The 17,266-nt window shown below is 36.3% G+C and overlaps 1 protein-coding gene across 1 annotated transcript in view; it reads right to left on the minus strand.

The window, feature by feature from the left end:
- Positions 1–17,266, minus strand: part of RNGTT (RNA guanylyltransferase and 5'-phosphatase) — a 282,512-nt gene that overhangs the window by 261,808 nt on the left and 3,438 nt on the right. The window contains 3 exon segments of the mRNA XM_081829361.1: positions 9,165–9,253; positions 9,345–9,448; positions 13,266–13,375. Of these exon segments, the coding sequence (XP_081685487.1) occupies positions 9,165–9,253; positions 9,345–9,448; positions 13,266–13,375 (303 nt within the window).

The following is a 17,266-nucleotide window of genomic DNA, read 5'->3' on the forward strand; positions in this document are numbered from 1 at the left end:
ACACTCAAGGGGAATGGTAAGTCTCTTCAACAAATGGTGTTCATGCAGAACAATAAACCTGGACCCCTATCTTATACTATCACAAAAATTAACACAAAATGGATCAAAGACTTAAACATAAGACCCAACACCATAAAACTCCAGAAAAAAACGTAGGGGACAAAACTACTCAACACTGATCTTGTCAATGATTTTTTGGATATGACACCAAAAACACAAACAACCAAAGCAAACATCAACAAATGAAACTACATCAAAGTTAAAAGCTTCTGCCCAAATAAATAAATTAATTAAATTAAATGGCGACCTACAGAATGGGAGAAAAACTTTGCAAACCATATATCAGATCAGGGACTAATATCCAAAATATGTAAAGAACTCATGCAACTCAATAACAAAAAAACAAACAAGCCAATTAAAAAATAGGATCTCAAAAGACATTTTTCTGAAGACATCAAAATGGCCAACAGGTATATTAAAAGATACTTAACATCACTGATCATCAGGGAAATGTAAATCAAAACCACAATGAGATATCCCCTCAAATTTGTTAAAATGGTTATCATCAAGAAAACAAGAGATAAGTATTGGCAAGGATGTGATGAAAGGGGAACTCCCGTACACTGTTGGTGGGAATGTAAATTGGTTCAACCACTATGGAAAACATTATGGAGGTTCCTCAAAAAGTTAAAAATAGATCTACCATATGATTTAGCAATTCCACTTCTGGGTATAACCCAAAGGAAATGAAAACAGGATACTGAAGAGATATACGCACTTCCATGTTTATTGCAGCATTACTGACAAGAGCCAAGATATGGAAACAACCTAAGCACCTATCAATGGATGAATGAATAAAGAAGATGGGGTGTGTGTGTGTGTGTGTGTGTGTGTGTGTAATGGAACTCAGCCAGGAGAAAGAACATTCTGCCATTTGCAACAACATAGATGGACCTTGACCATATTATGCTAAATAAGGGAGATAAGTCAGACAGTGAAAGACAAGTACCGTATGATATTACTTATATGTGAAATCTAAAAAAGTCAGATTCATAAAATCAAAGAGTAAAATGGTGGAATGGTGGTTACCAGGAAATTGTGGGGGGTGGGAGGAGTACAAAACAGAGTTTTTTGGTTTTTTTTTTTTTAAAGTTTTATTTATTTATTTGAGAGAGAGAATGAGAGAGAGCATGAGAGGGGGGAGGGTCAGAGGGAGAAGCAGATTCCCTGCTGAGCAGGGAGCCCAATGCGGGACTCGATCCCAGGACTCCAGGATCATGACCTGAGCCGAAGGCAGTCGCTCAACCAACTGAGCCACCCAGGCGCCCCAAGTCAGTTATTTAATGGCACAAATTTGCAACAAGTACTAAATAAGACCTGGAGATTAATGCACAGCATAGTGAATATAGACAACAATATTGTATTATGCTCATCAAACTTGAGAAGAAATTACAATTTAATTATTCCAACCACTAAAAAGAAAAATTATGTAACATGATAGAGGTGCTAATTATTGCTACAATGGCAATCATATTATAATGTATAAATATATCAAATTAACATGTTGTACACCTTAAATTTCCACATCATATGTCAAATATATTTCAATTAAAACAATTTCTTTTTTTTTTTTTTTAGATTTTATTTATTTATTTGAGAGAGAGAATGAGAGAGAGAGAGCATGAGAGGGGGGAGGGTCAGAGGGAGAAGCAGACTCCCCACCAAGCAGGGAGCCCGATGCGGGACTCGATCCTGGTACTCCAGGATCATGACCTGAGCTGAAGGCAGTCGCCCAACCAACTGAGCCACCCAGGCGCCCCTCAATTAAAACAATTTCTAAAAAATGCAAATGAATCTATAGTGACAGAAAGTAGAAAGTGATTGCCTAATCTACAACTAAGGGTTGAAGAGAGGATGGACACAAAGGGGCATAAGATGCAAATGCCCTGAACCTTGGTTGTAGTTTCAAAGGTATCTACATCATTAAATTGTACATTTTAAATTAATGCAGTTCATTATAATGTTGACTGTTTTTAAAACCAGATGATAGGGCGCCTGGGTGGCTCAGTCGGTTAAGCGACTGCCTTCGGCTCAGGTCATGATCCCAGGGTCCTGGGATCGAGTCCCGCATCGGGCTCCCTGCTCTGCGGGGAGCCTGCTTCTCCCTCTCCCACTCCCCTTGCTTGTGTTCCCTCTCTCACTGTGTCTGTCAAATAAATAAATAAAATCTTAAAAAAAAAAAAAAAAAAAAACAGATGATAAAGTGTGGGGCTCAATTGGTTAAGCATCTGCCTTTGGCTCAGGTCATTATCTTGGGGTCCTTGGATCGAGCCCCACATCGGGCTCTCTGCTCAGTGGGGAGTCTGCTTCTCCCTCTCCCTCTGCCCCTTTTCCTGCTCATGCTCTCTCTCAGATAAATAAAATAAAATCTATTAAAAAAAAAAACAGATGTTAAAGTGAGATGCTGACATAAGTCTGCAATTGGCTTTTAAAACACATTCCAAAACACTTGTTTTTAGCAATTGACTTTATCAAAAATGTAACACTGATACATTTTTATTTTTTGATACATTTTTAAAGGTATAAAAAAATAAAATATCATTTTCATCTCATTTCTGTAACAGGGTAAAATTTCTTTCCAAAAAAGATTTTTCCTACTTAAAAAAAATTTGAAAACCAGTATCTTAGAGTTACCATCAACTAAACCAAATCACCTATTTCTACATTCATAGTAAATAATCATTAATATTTAGAATAAAAACCTTAGTCAATGAACAACACCCAATTAACAAGGATACAAAGGAACTACAGACAGGAGCAATTTGTACAAATAAAAATATGTATGAATCAAAACACCACATATGGCAAACTATAAATGAATCAGAATGGCTACAGCATGGAGTATAATAAAAAAGTAATACCAAATGCAGTTGGAGGCAATGAAGAAGACAATATCCTGAAGAAACCTGTGTACCATACTAAAGACAGTATTACTAAGGGCAATAGAAAGATATTAAAAATTTTTAAGCATGGCAATAAAATTATCATGTTTTCTCCAGGGGCACCTGGCTGGCTCAGTCAGAAGAGTGCAACTCTTGATCTCAGGGTTGTAGGTTTGAGCCCTATGTTAGGTATAGAGATTACTAAAATAAATAAACAAATAAATAAATGTTTAAAAAATAAATAAATAGGGCGCCTGGGTGGCTCAGTCGTTAAGCGTGTGCCTTCGGCTCAGGTCATGATCCCAGGGTCTCTGTCAAATAAATAAATAAAATCTAAAAAAATAAATAAATTAAATAAATAAATAAATAAATAACGCACTCCAATGGCAGCCAACAGAAGACAGAGAAGGAGCAACAATGAAGGCAAGAAAAACAGTAAGGAAGCCATCCCAGTAATTTATGTGTGAGATAAGGGTCTGAATGACAGGGTCAAAGTGATAGGGATAATGAGGGGAGGCAGACTGAAGAGACATTTAAGGCAGAATCTCCAATCTGAGGGGTGAATGACTATCAACACACAGAGGAAAGACATAAAAGGAGCCCTCTGGTGACTAAGTGGGCAGTGGAAGCATTTACTAGCTTAGGAAGTACAGGAGTTTACATCAGTCTTATAGGCAAGGAAATAAGTACAGTTGGTGATGATGAGTTTAAGGTTCTTTTGGGACTTAAAAGTATTTGGAAAAAACAGCAAAGAGCTTCAAAGACAGGTGTGGCTGGAACTGCAGATTAAAGAATAATCAACACATAGTGAACTATGGAAGAAGTCTGTGGTATAGATAAGATCACTAAGAATGGGTATGTAAAATAAGAGAAGAAAATTAAGTAAGGGGGGAAACTATTATAAGTCTCGAGAATAAGTAAGGGGGAAACTATTTATAAAAAAGACAGAATAAACTGCGATGGGGTCAAGAAAACAAAGAGAACATGGAGTCATGTACAACAAAAAAAGAAAACGTTTCAAGACATGACTGTTCAACTGTTTAAATGACACAGAATAATTAGAAGTGAAAGTCACTCTTTGTTTAAGAGTGCACGGGGAGGACTACAGATTGCAATGTAGTGAATGGTAATAAGTGAATTCAAGTATCCATCTTTCAAAAAATCAGCTGGGAAGAGGAAGGGGGAAATATAAAACAAGAAAGGTGTGGGATTTGGGGGGGGGGTTGGTTATCATTTAATATGAGAGACTTAGATATGTTTATAGGCCGAGAAGGACCTGGTTAAATCACAGAGGTTGACAATAACTGATAACAAGGATACAACTGAAATAAAGTTTCTAAAGAAGAGATAAAAAACAGAGATCAACCTTGAACAGGAAAAGACACCCCTTAGAAATAAATGACTATATATATATATTTTTTAAAGATTTTATTTATTTATTTGAGAGAGAGAGAATGAGAGACAGAGAGCAGAGAGGGAAGAGGGCAGGGGGAGAAGCAGACCCCCTGCTGAGCAGGGAGCCCGATGTGGGACTCGATCCCGGGACTCCAGGATCATGACCTGAGCCGAAGGCAGTCGCTTAACCAACTGAGCCACCCAGGCGCCCAGAAATAAATGACTATAATCATGAAACTATATAAATTCCATTATCTCCGTTTGGTGTAAATGAATATTCATATGTTTAACTGCAGAAATGTTAATGTGTTTAATTACGGAATGGTCTCTAACACCGAGGTTATCTCTAAATACTATTTTCTAAATAGGAACCACTAAAAGGAACCAATCTCCTTAGAGAAATAACTGATTCCAGGTCTGGAAAACATCATGTGCCAGAAAACAAAGAAACCATCAAAAACTAATGGGTGATATCAAAAGAATACAGAAACCAACTTGAAGGGGCTCCCATTGCCCTAGGTTGGAGCAATTTGGACATTAAGAATAAATGCTGATGGCAACTGATTTAAATATGTCAACTATATAAAAATAACTCCAATAATACAACAAGGATCAACTTCTTTTCCTAAACCTGGGAGTGTTAATCTTTCTAAAATCATGACATCTGTTTCTGAATGTTAAGACTTACTGCCTTCCTTTGAATTCTTCAAGTACATTTAGCATTTACCCCACAATGATTTCTCTCAAATGAGAAAACAGTTGTCACTCAAATAAAGGCCACAATGCTATTTTAGGCTGTTTATCTTCTGGATGCACACCTAAATATATGTGTAGATATGTGTACTTGTCATATATATTCTTGTGAACATGTAAATATCTACACACATATACATCACAATACTGTATGGCATATATTCCCATGTTCTTGTTCTTCTGTTAATAATAGTTGCAAACTCTATAAATAACCTGCTTTACGTCTGCCTTCAGCTCAGGGTATGATCCCAGGGTCCTGTAGGGATCGAGCCCTACATCGGGCTCCCTGCTCCGCGGAAAGCCTGCTTCTCCCTCTCCCACTCCCCCTGCTTGTGTTCCTGCTCTCACTATCTCTCTCTATCAAATAAATAAATAAAATCTTTAAAAATAAATAAATAAATAACCTGCTTTATCAAATATGTAAACTGTTCCCAGTTTTTATTTTATTACAAATGAAGCTGTGGTGAAATTCCTTTCACATAAATCTTTATGTCCATCTCTACGTCCTTAAAATGAATTAGATGTAGTCTTGCTTGTATATAAACGCTTATGAAGACCTTGAAAAATATCACCAAATTGTCTCTCCAGAGAAGTAGTACCAATTAACACTCTAACAATGTATGAGTGCACCCAATATACCCAATCCTTGACATTTTAATTTTTTAAATCTTTGCCAATTTAATGGGGGAAGGTAACAACTATATTTTAATTGTATCTCTTGTTAACAAACGAAAAAAAATTTTTTTCATGTTTCTTGGCTATCTGTATTTTATTTTTTATAAGTTGCATTTTCATTGTTTTCCATATTTTGCCAGTTGGATTATAAAATCTCTTTGTATGCATTTTTTTATGATTTTATTGATTGATTTAAGAGAGAGAAAGAGAGAGCAAGCAGGGGAGGGAGAGAAACAAGCAGACTCCTAGCTGAGTGCTGAGCAATCTCACAACCCCAAGATCAGGACCTGAGCCAAAATCAAAAGTTGGATGCCAACCAACTGAGCCACCCAGGCGCCCCTCCTTGTATATATTTTTTTATCTGTCATATGCTTCAAATACTTGTCCAAACTTGTCAAATAACCATTTTGCTCTGTTTCTGTTATGTTTTATAGTACAGAAATTCTTTTTCATTTTCATGAGTTAATCTAGAAATCAAGGCAGCAACAATTTAGAGATTTGAACTTTGAAGTCAGAAACTGGACTGAAAATCTGGCTTAAACACTTAATAGATGTGTAACCATGGGCAAACTACTTAATTTCTCTGAGACTTAGTAGTTTTCTTAGCCGTAAAATGGGGAAAACACCACATACTACACAGTTGTTATGAGGATTATACTCATTCATTTCTTCATTCATTCATTTATAGTTTCCCATCATGTCTCCCAGGTAAAGAATAAGCACTCATTAATAGCAGCAGGTACTATTATCACTAACAGAGAACACATTTTAATTTTTGACAGCAGCTCTCAAATTTAAGTGTGCATAAAAAGTCACCTAAGCCCCTTGCTTAAAAAAAATAAAAAAACAAAAAACTGGATTCCTAGGCTTCAGCCTGAGTTTTTGATTATGTAGTTCCAGGATGAGGCCCTGAAACAAACATTTGTAATAAGCGTCCTCAGGTCATTCTGATTCAAGGAGTCCAGGGACACTTCTAAAGAAATATTTATGGATTCTGCTTTTGGTGATAGAATTGAAATATCCTATCTTACCCCAGAATTAATGAATACTGACCTATATTTTCTCCTATATGCTTATGGGTCCTTTTAAAAATATTTAATCCGGGCACCTGGGTGGCTCAGATGGTTAAGCGTCTGCCTTCGGCTCAGGTCATGATCTCTAGGTCCTAGGACTGAGCCCCACATCAGGCTCCCAGCTCAGTGGGGAATCTGCTTCTCCCTCTCTCTCTGCCTCTCCCCCTGTTTGTGCTCTCTGCCTCTCTTGGTCTCTCAAATGAATAAAATCTTTAAAAAAAAAAAAATTAATCAATCTAAAATACATGTTAGATGTACTGTCTCAACACCGTTTATTGAATAATCACACCTTCCCCCTACAATTTGGAAAACATCTCCTCCACCACCAAGAAACTACTGTAGTTTCCATTACTATACCCTATGCTTTAACTTGTAAGGACAATCCCCTCATTATTTTTGTTTTTCAAAATTTTCTTATAATATTGACTGTTTCATTTGCCAAATAATTTTTTTCTGTGCTCAATATATGCTGAATTATGTGGACGCAGTAAATTTTACAAATAAAAGAAATTAACTTCATAGTAAATCTTCCAAAGTCTCATTGGGATTCTGCTTAGAATTACACTAATAATTGAAATTAATTTGGAAACAAATGTCTCCCCTTTCTTCAAGTCTTTTAATATCCAAGTATATTTTCTTCATAAAGACCTCCTACACTTCTTAATAGACTTTATTCCTTGGTATCTTGTACTTCTGCTACAGAAAAGAGAAGTGGCTTAGAGTATGAACTTACAACTAAGATTGCTTAGGATATGATCTAAGCTCTAATCATTACTAGCTGTGTGAATGACCTTGGGCAAGTCACTTAACCTTTCCAAGCTTCAGTTTCTCATCATAAAAATGGGAGTGGCAATAAAGTCTACACAATAGAATTGTTATAAGAACAAAATGAGATATTGAATGTAAAATGGTTTAGAGTGACTAGCACACAGGAAATGCTCCATGTTAACCAATATTATTAATAAGATTAATAAAGACCATCCTCTAATTTTATTTTCTATTTACTATTTACAAGAAAGTTGCTGATGCTGTCTTACTTATGGGTGTTTAAATATATCCCCTGAACTTTCTTAATAGTTTTTCAGTTAATTCTCTGAATAGGGAAAATATCGGCTGCTTAAAACTTTAAAAAGAAGAAATCACAAAAGAAAATATATTGACAATAAAAAGTTTTAAAATATTACCTCAAAAATTAAAAGGCAAATGAAATGGAAAAACTTTCCAATTGTACATATAAGAAGTAAATTTATGGCATCTAGCTATCAGGAGAAAAAACTATTCAATAAGCTATGCTAAAACAAATGGTTATATAGAAAACATTTAAATTAGATCCTCAATTCAAACCATATGTTAATATTAATATCAGAAAGAACAAAGAATCAAAGCTAAAAATCAAACCTTAAAAATTCTATACCAGTGCAAGTAGCACTGTTTATAATAGAAAAAAACAAACTGAAAATAAGCCAAATGTCATTTTAAATAACTGTCATTTTTTTAAATTTACCTATTTAGTATATTTATTATTGCCTGCCTTCCTCCCACATCCCACATCCCCTCCCCCTGCTCCCAGTCCACACTAAAATATAAGGAGAGATTTTTTTCTGTTTTCTCCACTGATGTGTTCCAAGAGCCTGTACCTTGCAAAGAGTAGCAATCAATAAATATCTGCTGAAACAGTTGTCCATCAACATGAGAATGGATGAACTATAGGGTATTCGTAATGGAATACTATACAGCAGCAGAAAATGAACCACAGTTACATCATCATGGATCACTCTCAGATATATAATACTGAGTGAAAAAAGAGTTTCACAACACATATGGTATAAAATGCGAAATGATAAAAAATAAATATGTAGTGTTTAAGGTAAAGTCACCCAGTAGTATTCCTGAAGAGGGGCAATTAGGGCTTTATCTTGAAAAATATAAAAATTACAAAAATACATTTCATAGGGGGCGCCTGGGTGGTTCAGTCGTTAAGCGTCTGCCTTTGGCTCAGGTCATGATCCCAGAGTCCTGGATCGAGCCCTGCATCGGACTCCCTGCTTGGTGGGAAGTCTGCTTCTCCCTCTCCCACTCCCCCTGTTTGTGTTCCTGCTCTTGCTATCTCTCCCTGTCAAATAAACAAATAAAATCTTTTAAAAATATATATATATTTTATAGTTCACAAAAGTTAGTCTATTGCTCTAATTAATCACTTTTCTTAGTGATTACTTTAAAAAGAAGAAAAAAAAAACTTCCATATCACCTCACTTGCTAAAAAGAAAACAGAAGCCAAAACACAAAATAAAGTATATAAACAGTGGCAAAGTAAAGCCTGACATACCTATAAGTTCAGGTGGGTTTCTTTCATTAAACCGCTCACACAGACGAATGAATGTCTCAGTATTCTCAGTTGTAGGGCACTCACCATGTCTAGTAATATGGAAACATTTTTTTTTTAAAGAAGAAATTGCAAATTTCAGCAAAAGGTTTCAATATTAAAGAATCTTAATACATGACTTACCCTTTACACTGAAGTTTTATATATTTGATTCCTTCTTTTTCTATGTCATTTCTGTCATAGAACCTTGAAGTATTTGTCAAATCCACCAACAAGCCCATTTTAACCTTAAAAAAAAAAGAGAGAGAAAGAGAAAAGAGCAGATTTACTAGTAAATGAATTTGTTCCAAAACAAACTAATGAAATGGCAATACTCCAGTTCATCCATCTACACTGAGGGAGATTTTACGTTCACTCTACCAATGAACTATTGACAACAAAAGCATCACTTACTCAAGTCTTATTCAAGGTACTAGAACTTAGAAGACACTAAATGAAATAAATTAACCTTCAAACTGATGACAGAACTAGAACATAAGCAAAACTTAGTCCACTTCAACATCACAGAAGTCTACCTTAAAAAACAAACATGGATGTAGTTTTCTGCATCCGCCACCCCACCTATGATTTATTAGACAAAAGGATACAGCAAGAATAGCATCTATGTGAAATATACCCTAACCCCCAGGCACACATCAACCCAGCATTCCAAGCAGCTATCACTACATCACATGCTAGGCAGTTAAATTCTAAAGTGAGTACTATATAAGGTAAAAAGTATGTATAGTCAAAATTCTCTTATAAATCCCTTAAATAATCAATAAAGAACAGTACACGTGGCCATAATTGTGCATCTCAATGAAGACTTAATCCCATCTCTCAGCCAGTTTTTCTTGCTACATTTGGAACAAAAATCATTATTTCTTCTGTTGAGCATTAACTGATGTAGTTGGCTTGTGATCAGGGGCCAAGTGGTTTAAAAAATCTTTAACAACTAGGGCACCTGGGTGGCTCAGTCGGTTAAGCGACTGCCTTCGGCTCAGGTTATGATCCCAGGGTCCTGGGATCAAGTCCCACATCGGGCTCCCTGCTCTGCGGGGAGCCTGCTTCTCCCTCTCCCTCTCCCCCTCCCCCTGCTTGTGTTCCCTCTCTCGCTGTGTCTCTCTCTGTCAAATAAATAAATAAAATCTTTAAAAAAAAAAAAAATCTTTAACAACTAGAATCACATTCAGACTAGTAAGAGAGTCTCACTAAGATACGCACACCCAAACTGAGCCAAGTAAAAGAACAGTTAACTCATATATCCTATACCCTATTCTGAAGCACATGTTCTCTGGGAAGAACAACAAGAGAAACAATCTGCACTTTTTAAATTGTTATTTTTCTCTTTTATTGTTATCACTTTTATTGAGTACCTAGTGTTGGATGTGCCTAAAGGAGACTGGTTTACATAATGATTTGACTCCACTGCTAGAGGGGAAAAAATGGCAAAGACGTTTATATTTCACACACAACAAAACTGACAAAACTAACAAAATTGTGTGTTTCCAAAATATTAAACTAGCCACCATATGTGCTCCACTGATTTCTCCAGATTCCTTAGTTCAAGTGCGGATGAGAGATAGGTCTACCCATCACGTGAGCTCTTACTTATAGGAAATGTATTTTTTATGGCATTTTCTACAATCTGCCACCCTGGGCCTACTTCTCTTCCCACATAGCTTCTGCAGTGATCTTAATTCCTTCAGAGGACATGTACTGTCAAACACAGAGAGTTAGATCTCATTAATACAGCTTCTCAGTGAGTTAGAATTAGAACCCATGTTGTTTGTATCCAGGTCCAAAATAAGATATGGATGAAAAGTGGAGATGGGCAAGAAAATATGAGTTTTCTAAATACATAGGAACACTTTAGCCAAGGAAACGGAGAAACTGTACTGTATGACTTAACTGCCTGAAGCCCCATATATACATATGTGCGTGCGTGTGTGTGATGTATCTGTATGGATAATGTGTTTGTGTGTGAATTTATCTGTCTGCATACACATATACACATACATATATTACATATACATATTTATTTTTCATAACAGTCCCAATCCATGAAGTAAGGATAATAATAGTATCTACCTCATGGAGTTGTTATGAGATTCAATAAAGGCCTTACTCTGTGCCAAGCACTATGCTACATGCTTTATATGCACTAATTTTATTTACAGATGAGGAAACTGAAACAGGAAGAGATTATGCAACTTGCCAACAAAGCTGTAAGTGGCAAAATGGAAATCAAAGCCAGGCTAAGTGGCTTCTTTTTTTTTTTTTTTTTTTAAAGATTTTATTTATTTATTTTGAGAGAGAGAATGAGAGAGAGAGAGAGAGCATGAGAGGGGCGAGGGTCAGAGGGAGAAGCAGGCTCCCCGCTGAGCAGGGAGTCCGACGCGGAACTCGATCCCGGGACTCCAGGATCATGACCTGAGCCGAAGGCAGTCGCTTAACCAACTGAGCCACCCAGGCGCCCAGGCTAAGTGGCTTCTAAGCCCAAACTCTTACCTTACCAACCAGGAAATATTTAATGCTCTATAAATGTTAACTAAGACTTTCAAAATCATTATTGATAACGAAAATAAAAGTTAAAAGTTTACAAAAAAATATAAAGACTCAAAAAACTACATCAAGGAAAGGGATGATTAACAGGTTTTCAGAATCTAAGGGATGATTTTTCTATCCCATAACAGAAACCCTTACAAGTAATGAATATTAATATTGGATGAATGTACTAACATAGAAGAGTACAAACAGTAGTGTAGCAAGTTGAATTATGTCCCCTAAAATGATATGTTCAAGTCCTAACTCCTAGTACCTGTGAATATGACCTTACTTGGAAATAGGGCTATAGGGTCTTTGCAAATATAATCAAGTTAAGATGAGATCATAGATTAGGGTGTCCTTAAAAGACAGAAATTTGGACAGACACACATAGGGAGATGTCAACAAGAAGAGAGAAGACCCACAGAGCTACAAGCCAAGGAATGCCAAGGATCACTGGCATTAACCAGAAGCTAGCAGAAAAGAATGAATGGAAAAGATTCTCCCCCCAAGCCTCCAAAAGGAACCAATCTTTCCAACACCTTGATTTAGAACTTCCAGTGTCCAGAACTGTGAGAGAATAAATGTCTGTGGTTTTAAGTCACCCAGTTTGTGGTAATTTGTTACAGCAGCCTAGGAAGCTAATCTAATCAGTATTATGTCAGAATAATATAAAAAATTACAAAGTTTCATTTAGGAAAATAGTTTGGCCCTTTCTTGTAAAATTAGCTATGCACACAGCAATCATACTCTCGAATATTTATCCTAGAAAAATGAAAACTGTACATGAATGTTCACATAACTTTATTTGCAATACCCCACAACTGGAAATAACTCAAATTGGTTAAATGGTTATTCAAGCATTCAATGGGAAAAGAGCTAAATAAACTCTGATACATCTATAAAGTGAATACTATTCAACAATAAAAAGGAACAAACTTTTTGTTGAAACATGCAACTTGGATGGACCTCAAGGGCATTATGCTTAGTGAAAAAAGCCAATCCCGAAAGGCCACATACTGTTTGACTCCATTTATATAACATTCTCAAAATGATAAAACTACAGAGATGGAAAACAGATTAGCAGGTGCCAGTGTACAGGGAAGGGGGTGGGTAGAGCCTGACTATAAAGGGGTAGCATGAGGGAGTTCCTTTGTGGAGATGAAACAGTTCTGTAACTAATACCACAAATCTATACACTGGATCAAACTGCAGAGAACTATACATACATACACACAAATGAACACATATAGAAACTGGTAAAAACTAAACAAGGTCTGTAATCAATTCAAGAGTACTGTACAAATGTCAATTTCCTGTTTTGATATTATACTACAATTATGTAAGATGTCACCATTGGGAAAAGCTGGGGGGAGGGTTCACAGAATTCTATGTACAATTTCTGCAACTTCCTCTTAGTCAATAAATTATTTCAAAATAAGTTTTTTTTTTAAAGCCACCTGAAGAACAAGAGAGGGATAAAATATACGAAAACAATATCAAAATGTTGTTTCTTACCTTCAGACTCTTTAGATAATTTGAGAGCATACTTGGATGGAACCGATTTTCTTCAGCAACTTGACTATCGTATCTTGGTCCTAACATTGTCTTCAGAGGTAAGAATCTTCCTAAACAACATTAAGATGGGTAACAATTTTCATTAAAGAAAATGTTCCAGGTTGAAACTATAATTAGCAATTCTCAAAATCACTTCCTTAAAACGTTTTAAATGCAACTGTTCATGATGCAGTCTCAATTTAAACTACACTTTTAAAAGGTACCACCTTAGAATTTTTTAAGGACAACATAAATTCCAGAAATTGACAATCAAATAGAATAGCAAAAGAAAGGGGCGCCTGGGTGGCTCAGTCAGTTGAGCATCCAACTCTCGGTTTCGGCTCAGGTCATGATCTCAGGGTCATAGGATCGGGCCCCTCATGGGGCTCCAAGCTCAGCAGGGAGTCTGCTTGAGATTCTTTCCCCCTCCTTCTCTCTCCGCTTCTGCTCCTCCCCAGAACACACACTTGTGTGCACTCTCTCTCTCTCTCTAAAATAAATAAATATGTATTAAAAAAAAAAAAGAAAAGAAAAACTACCAGTGAGTGGAACTTCCAAAAAAACTCTTAAGTTGGGGGCTCAGGTACGGATGAAATAGGTAAAGTGGATTAAGAGGTATAAACTTCCAGTTATAAAATAAATAAGTCACAGAGATGAAAGGTACAGCATAGGATAGAGTCAGTAATATTGTAATAACATCGTATGGTGACAGATGGCAACTATACTTATTGTAGTGAGTACTGTATAATGTACAAAATAGTCAAATCACTATGTTGTACACCTGTAATTACTATAACATTGTATGTCAACCATATTTCATTAATAAAAATTTTTAAGCAAAAATAATTTAAAAATTAAAAAAAGTTGGCTAACAGTTTAAAAAAGGACTAAGCTTTTAAACTACTACTATAAAAAGTTATTGCCTTAAAGCCTTTAAAGATATATTAGAAAACTGATAATGGAGTGCATTAAATCAGTCTTTAAAATTCCCAATTATACTTCTTTACTATGAGGTTGGAACTTTCTCCATCTTATGCACTTTATCCTGCATTCCAGGATAGGGATCATGCTGAGAAGCACGCTAGCCAAAATCACTCTTCAAACAACTATCAGTGATCATAATTTCAACAAGACTAACTGACACTTGTGGCCTTTTTTTTTTTCCTGAATCATATATAAGCATAGGAGGAGTCACCTTATATAATCAATTTTAAAATCAACTATTTTAATTGATTTATATCTTAAAACACAGCATCAGTAGGAATAAATATCTACCTAAAATAACATGAGTGAAATCTTAACATCTGTCCAGACACTTTAACCTAAATTTCATAAAAACATAATCTTTTAAAGTTTTATGTTTTGGGTACCTGGGTGGCTCAGTTGGTTAAGCGTATGCCTTCAGCTCAGGTCATGATCCCAAGGTCGTGGGATCGAGTCCCACATCGGGCTCCCTGCTCAGTCGGGAGTCTGCTTCTCCCTCTACCCCTTCTCCTGCTCGTGATCTCTCTCTCTCATAAATAAATAAAATCATTAAAAAAATAAATAAAGTTTTATGTTTTATGTACCAAACCACTCAAGATCACCAATAACCACCACATTGCTAAATCCAATGGTCAACCTCAGTTCTCAAACTGGCCACTTTTTAATTCAAGATCACTTTTTAATTCAATTTAATTTTTAATTCTTGAATCACTTTTTTACTTGGCTTTCAGGATACTACATCCTCCTGGTTTTCCTCCTATTTCTCTGACCTCTACTTTTCAATCTCCTTTACTGGCTCCTCCTTATCTCCCTGACCCCTCAATGTTTTGTCCTAGGGCTGTCCTTGGACCTCCTTCCTATCAACATTCACTAGCCTGGTGTCTCATCTGATCATAGAGCTTTAAAAGCCATGAATGTGCAGCTGACGCACAATGTGTATCTCCAGTCCAAACCTCTCCCAGAACTCTAGGCTCAAATATCAAACTGCTTACCTGACTTAGTCTCTACTTGATGTGTAACAGATGTCTCAGACCTTATCTCCAAACCTAGCTCTCAATATTCAAACTCTTAAAAGGTGCTCCTCTCATGGTCTTCCTCATCTCAGCAAATAATAACACTATTTTTTTAGTAGCTCAGGCCAAGCCCTTTCACATTATCCTTGACCCCTCTCTTTTTCTCATACCCCATTTTCAATCCATCAGCAAATCCTCTCGGATCTTCAAAATACACCTAGAATCTGACCACTTCTCACTACTTCTACCATCAACTCACATAAATTATTATACTACATTTAGCTTATTTAACAAATATTTAAAGAGTACTTATTATGTACCAAGCATTGTTCTAGGTACATGGAATGCATTAGTGAAAAGAAAAAAAAACAGGTAAAAATCCCTGCCCTCATAGAGCTTACACTCTATTGGGGAAAGATAAACCATAAACAAGAAACATAATAAATAAGTAAATAATAGGATACATTAGAAGATTCATCTCACTAGACCCTCTCTCCTTCTGTTATCTCAGAGGTCCAATCCTGTTTCCATCAGCTCCTCCAGGCTTCGCTTCCCTTCTCCAGTGTCAGAGTCCACAGCTGATCATCACAGTCAGTCCCCACTAAGTACCCTTAGCCTCCCTGATCCACCATATCACTCAGCCACACTTACCTGAGAAAAACCCGAATCTCAATAAACTCAACCACCTGACTTCTTTGAGCCTACCCCTGTGCAGTTCAGGGCTCCCAGAGAAAAATCTCACCACATAGCAGATGGCTGACACTATAAACTATGTCTAAATCATCTCCCTAGCCCTAAGGACTAGCACAAAGTAGACTCTCAAATGTTTGCTAGGTAAAATGACTCCAAAGTCACATCCCTATCACAAAACTGTTTCATATTACATTCCTACAGTTAGTTCCAAGTTCCTCACACATAGTAAGCACAAGATAATTTTATGTTGAATGATCTACCTTTAAGAAATGAGAATTTTGCTATTTTCAAAGTGTTCCCTTGAAATCTATCACTCATAAGGTAAAAAAAATAATTTTTCAGAAATACAGCTTGGCCCTATCTCCAGGAGCTCTCCCCCATTGGAAGTTTGGTTTAATCAGAGGAGGTAACTTCATAGTGGAACAGATTATTAGTACCATCTTCTTTCTGATTCAGAAAAATTATGAACATCTAGTACTATTGACGTATATCCTAATATTCACAGTGAGAAAATGTAAGCAGCCATAACACATTCTCCTAAATATGCCAAATACCAAGAAAATTATACAATAAGCGCAGATTACTTTTATAATCAGAAAAAAAAAACGAGAGAAAGAAAAAAGGACGTAGAAAATGGAATGTGAATTATTCCTTATTTTTCATTACAGCTTGCAAGAATATAGCTAGTATTTCTTGCTCCACCTACTATAAAACACTGCTAATATGGCATTTCCAAAATACACAATATGGCATGAACACTTCAAGGACAGACAGAGACAGAACTTTAAGGGAAATTTAGAGAAACTTATCAAGAATTGTACGTTGTGTTCACTTTACTTTCTAATAAGCATCACAAGCTGAAGCAGTATTGATTACTAGTAAACATCCAGTTCAACTGTCAGGAGGCCTGGGGTTCTGTCCAGGGATCACAACTAATCTGATAGGTGAGCTTAGTATCTCACTGAATCATAATAATTAAGAGTTTAATTTTTGGAGGCCAAAATATTCCAATACAGGGGCGTCTGGGTAGCTCAGTCGTTAAGCATCTGCCTTCAGCTCAGGTCATGATCCCAGGGTCCTGGGATCGAGCCCCACATCAGGCTCCCCGCTCTGCGGGAAGCCTGCTTCTCCCTCTCCCACTCCCCCTGCTTGTGTTCCCTCTATCACTGTCTCTCTCTCTGTCAAATAAATAAATAAAAATCTTTAAAATAAAAATAAATAAATGAAACAACAACAAAAAAATATTCCAATACAATAATAAGGAAAAGCTTT

Source organism: Leptonychotes weddellii, chromosome 8, assembly GCF_054177405.1.
Source record: "Leptonychotes weddellii isolate Sample4059 chromosome 8, ASM5417740v2, whole genome shotgun sequence".
In the NCBI taxonomy this organism is placed as follows: Eukaryota; Metazoa; Chordata; class Mammalia; order Carnivora; family Phocidae; genus Leptonychotes; species Leptonychotes weddellii.